This window comes from Corapipo altera, unplaced genomic scaffold, assembly GCF_003945725.1.
Source record: "Corapipo altera isolate COAL_440 unplaced genomic scaffold, ASM394572v1 229, whole genome shotgun sequence".
NCBI classification, from domain to species: Eukaryota; Metazoa; Chordata; class Aves; order Passeriformes; family Pipridae; genus Corapipo; species Corapipo altera.
The window spans coordinates 159,758-162,514 of record NW_020885108.1 but is presented as its reverse complement, the minus strand read 5'-3'; the positions used below and the strand labels follow the sequence as shown (position 1 = coordinate 162,514).

The window sequence follows — 2,757 nt, the reverse complement described above, 5'->3', positions numbered from 1 at the left end:
CTCCTGATTCCGGGAGTCCTGTGGGAATTCCGAGAGCCAGACGGCTGCCAGCACGGAGAGGAGCCTCCAGAGCCGTGGCTTTGGCCTTCAACGTGTCTTTAAAACTTGGAAAAGTAATCAAAAAATGGCGTTTCTTAATGAGAAAAGGGAGTTTCTCAATAAAAAGTGCAAAATGAGGCCCTTTGGTACTCGATAACCGAGGCAAAAGGGTGGATCAGGGATGGATCTTTGGATTCAATGACTTACAAAGGTTCCTTCCCACCCAAATCGTTCCCTGGTTCTCTGAAGGGTGGTGGATTCCCCATCCCTGGAATTGTCCAGGTCGGGTTGGACGGGAATTGGAGTGACCTGGTCTAGGGGAAGTTGTCCCTGCCCGTGGCAGGGGGTTGGAATGAGGTGAGTTTGAGGGTCCCTTCCAACCCAACCCATCCCATGATTCTCTGATGGATCAGTTTGAACCCACCCTCAGCCTGGGATCGGAACCAGGGGATCCCAACAAGCCCCTGCCTTTCTAAAATCGATACATTTTCATAGAAACACCAAAACAGGCCCAAAAGAGTTGGGATTCCTCAAGGAAAGTTCCCCCCCCGTGGCCTCGGCCCTGCTCATCTCCATAACCCCACAAACCAGCCCCATTAACTGCACTTCAACCCTTGCAGGGGGTGTGATGTGGGTTTTGGGATCCCTCCTCCCCTCCCAGAGCCATCCCTCCGTCTGTGCCTGGAGTCTCCCCACGGCCCCGGAGCCTCCAGGGAATCCCGCAGGGATTTCCCAGCCGGTGCTGAGACGATCTTGGCACGGAGGCTCCGGGACGCGCTCGGGTCCGACCGGGAACGTCTCTCGTCACCGGGGAGGTTTTATTTACCCAAAAAAAAAAGAAAGAGACCCGGAGCCTCATCAAAATGCAATTTGCTGAGCCCCGGCTGGGAGGTTGAGAAACCCAATTCCCGGAGCCAAAGGCAGCTTTCCAAGTGAAAAGGAGGCTGAGGGTGTAACATAGGTGTGTTTTGGGAATTGTGAAAGCCCGGGCTGCGACTTGGCATCGGCTGCAGGTCTTGCCACGGGGCTTTGGAGTGAGAGATGGAAAGATAAACACGGGCAGGGGAACAACCACGATGGAGGAAAGGTGGGAAAAAAACTCCTGGTGTATCCCGGGGAGGCTTCGCTGCTCCTCAAGGCTCAGAATTCCCGGGTCAGGGAGCGTTGGGAGCCCCAGTCGGACCTTTGTTGTGCCTTTTCTGCCGCGTTGGAGGGTGTGTTTCTGGGTAGGGTCAATGTTTGGCAAATTGGAGATGGGAATCTGCGACCACGCCACGCTGATGAAGACAGGAGCTGTCTCCTCCTCACGCCCATGCAGACCCAGCCCACTCCGGGAGCACATAAAAGGAGCACCCGCTGCCCTCCAGCCACAGGGACCGACTTCCCTTCTCCTTCCAGCCTCATCCACCTGCTCAGCCTTTCCCAGTTTGTTCGGATCCTTTTGAGGAGAACCCAGGATGTCTCGCCAATCCGTCTGCAGGAGCTTCGGAGGGGGGAGTCGGAGGGGCTTCAGCTCCTGCTCTGCCATGGGCGGGGGCTTCGGGGGCGGCCGCAGCCGGAGCAGCTACAGCTCCTACTCCATGTCCAGGGGCTTCGGGGCCGGCGGGCGCTGCGGCGGCTTCGGCAGCAGGAGCCTCCACGGGCTGGGGAGCAGTGCCAGGATATCCATGGGGGGCTGCTACGGCGGCAGGATGGGCGGCTTCGGCGGCGGCTACGGGGGGCTCGGCAGCTTCGGGGGCGGGATGGGCGGCGGAGGAGGAGGAATGTGCGGCTTCGGAGGGATGGGAGGCGGCGGAGGAATGGGGGGCTTCGGTGCTGGGGTGGGCGGCTACGGCGGTGGCTATGGTGGCCCAGGCTTTGGTGGCCCAGGCTTTGGTGGCCCAGGCTTTGTCATGGGTGGCCCAGGCAGAGCCGGCCCCGGCATCCAGCCGGTGCAGATCGACTCGACCCTGCTCCGGCCCGTCCACGTGGAGATCGACCCCCAGATCCAGCAGGTGAAAACCCAGGAGAAGGAGCAGATCAAGACCCTGAACAACCAGTTCGCCTCCTTCATCGACAAGGTGAGAGGGCGGGGTGGAAACCAGGCGAGGTGGAAACCGGGAGGAACTTCCCCACCGGTGCAGAAACGTCCCTTTGGAGGTGAATCCCGGCCGGCTGAGGAGCTCCAGCGGAGCCTTCTCATTAAGGGAAGAGATGGGAATCTCTCCTCCCCACGAGATCAAAGCCGTGTCTGCGGGGCTTTCATCTGCCCTGCTCTGAGGTTGCTCCTGTGAGCAGGTTCGACACCTCCAACCTCCGCAGGTTTCGGGCTCGGGTTCTCCCTCCTCCACCATCCTCTGCCCAAACAACCTCCCACTGAAACATTCCTTTAGATCTTTGCTTTCCCTTTCCACATCTCCAGGCTTTCAAATCTAAGCCAGATTCCCACAGGGGACAGGCGTGGAGTTGGGGCTGCGTTTAAAACCTCCTCTGAGCTGGAAATTATTAGGAATTCCCTCCTTTCCCTGATTTTGCTGCTCAGGCAAGCGCAGGGATTAGAAAACAAAAGTTACCTGGTTGTCTCATCACCATGCAAATCCCTCTGGGTGATGAAAGAGGCGTTGGCGGGACCTGTTCCCGCGTGATGGAGAATCCTCCGTGGCCCGGCTTTAGGTCCAATTCCTGGAGCAGCAGGACAAGGAAAGCTAAAGGGAGAATTTAAGGATAATGGGGGGGAAA

The 2,757-nt window shown here is 58.3% G+C and overlaps 1 protein-coding gene across 1 annotated transcript in view; it reads left to right on the top strand.

Annotated features, from left to right (window-relative positions):
* Positions 1-1,496: 1,496 nt before the first annotated feature.
* Positions 1,497-2,757, top strand: part of LOC113960315 (keratin, type II cytoskeletal 6C-like) — a 4,756-nt gene continuing 3,495 nt past the window's right edge. Inside the window, 1 exon segment of the mRNA XM_027669830.1 lies at positions 1,497-2,099. Within this exon segment, the coding sequence (XP_027525631.1) occupies positions 1,497-2,099 (603 nt within the window).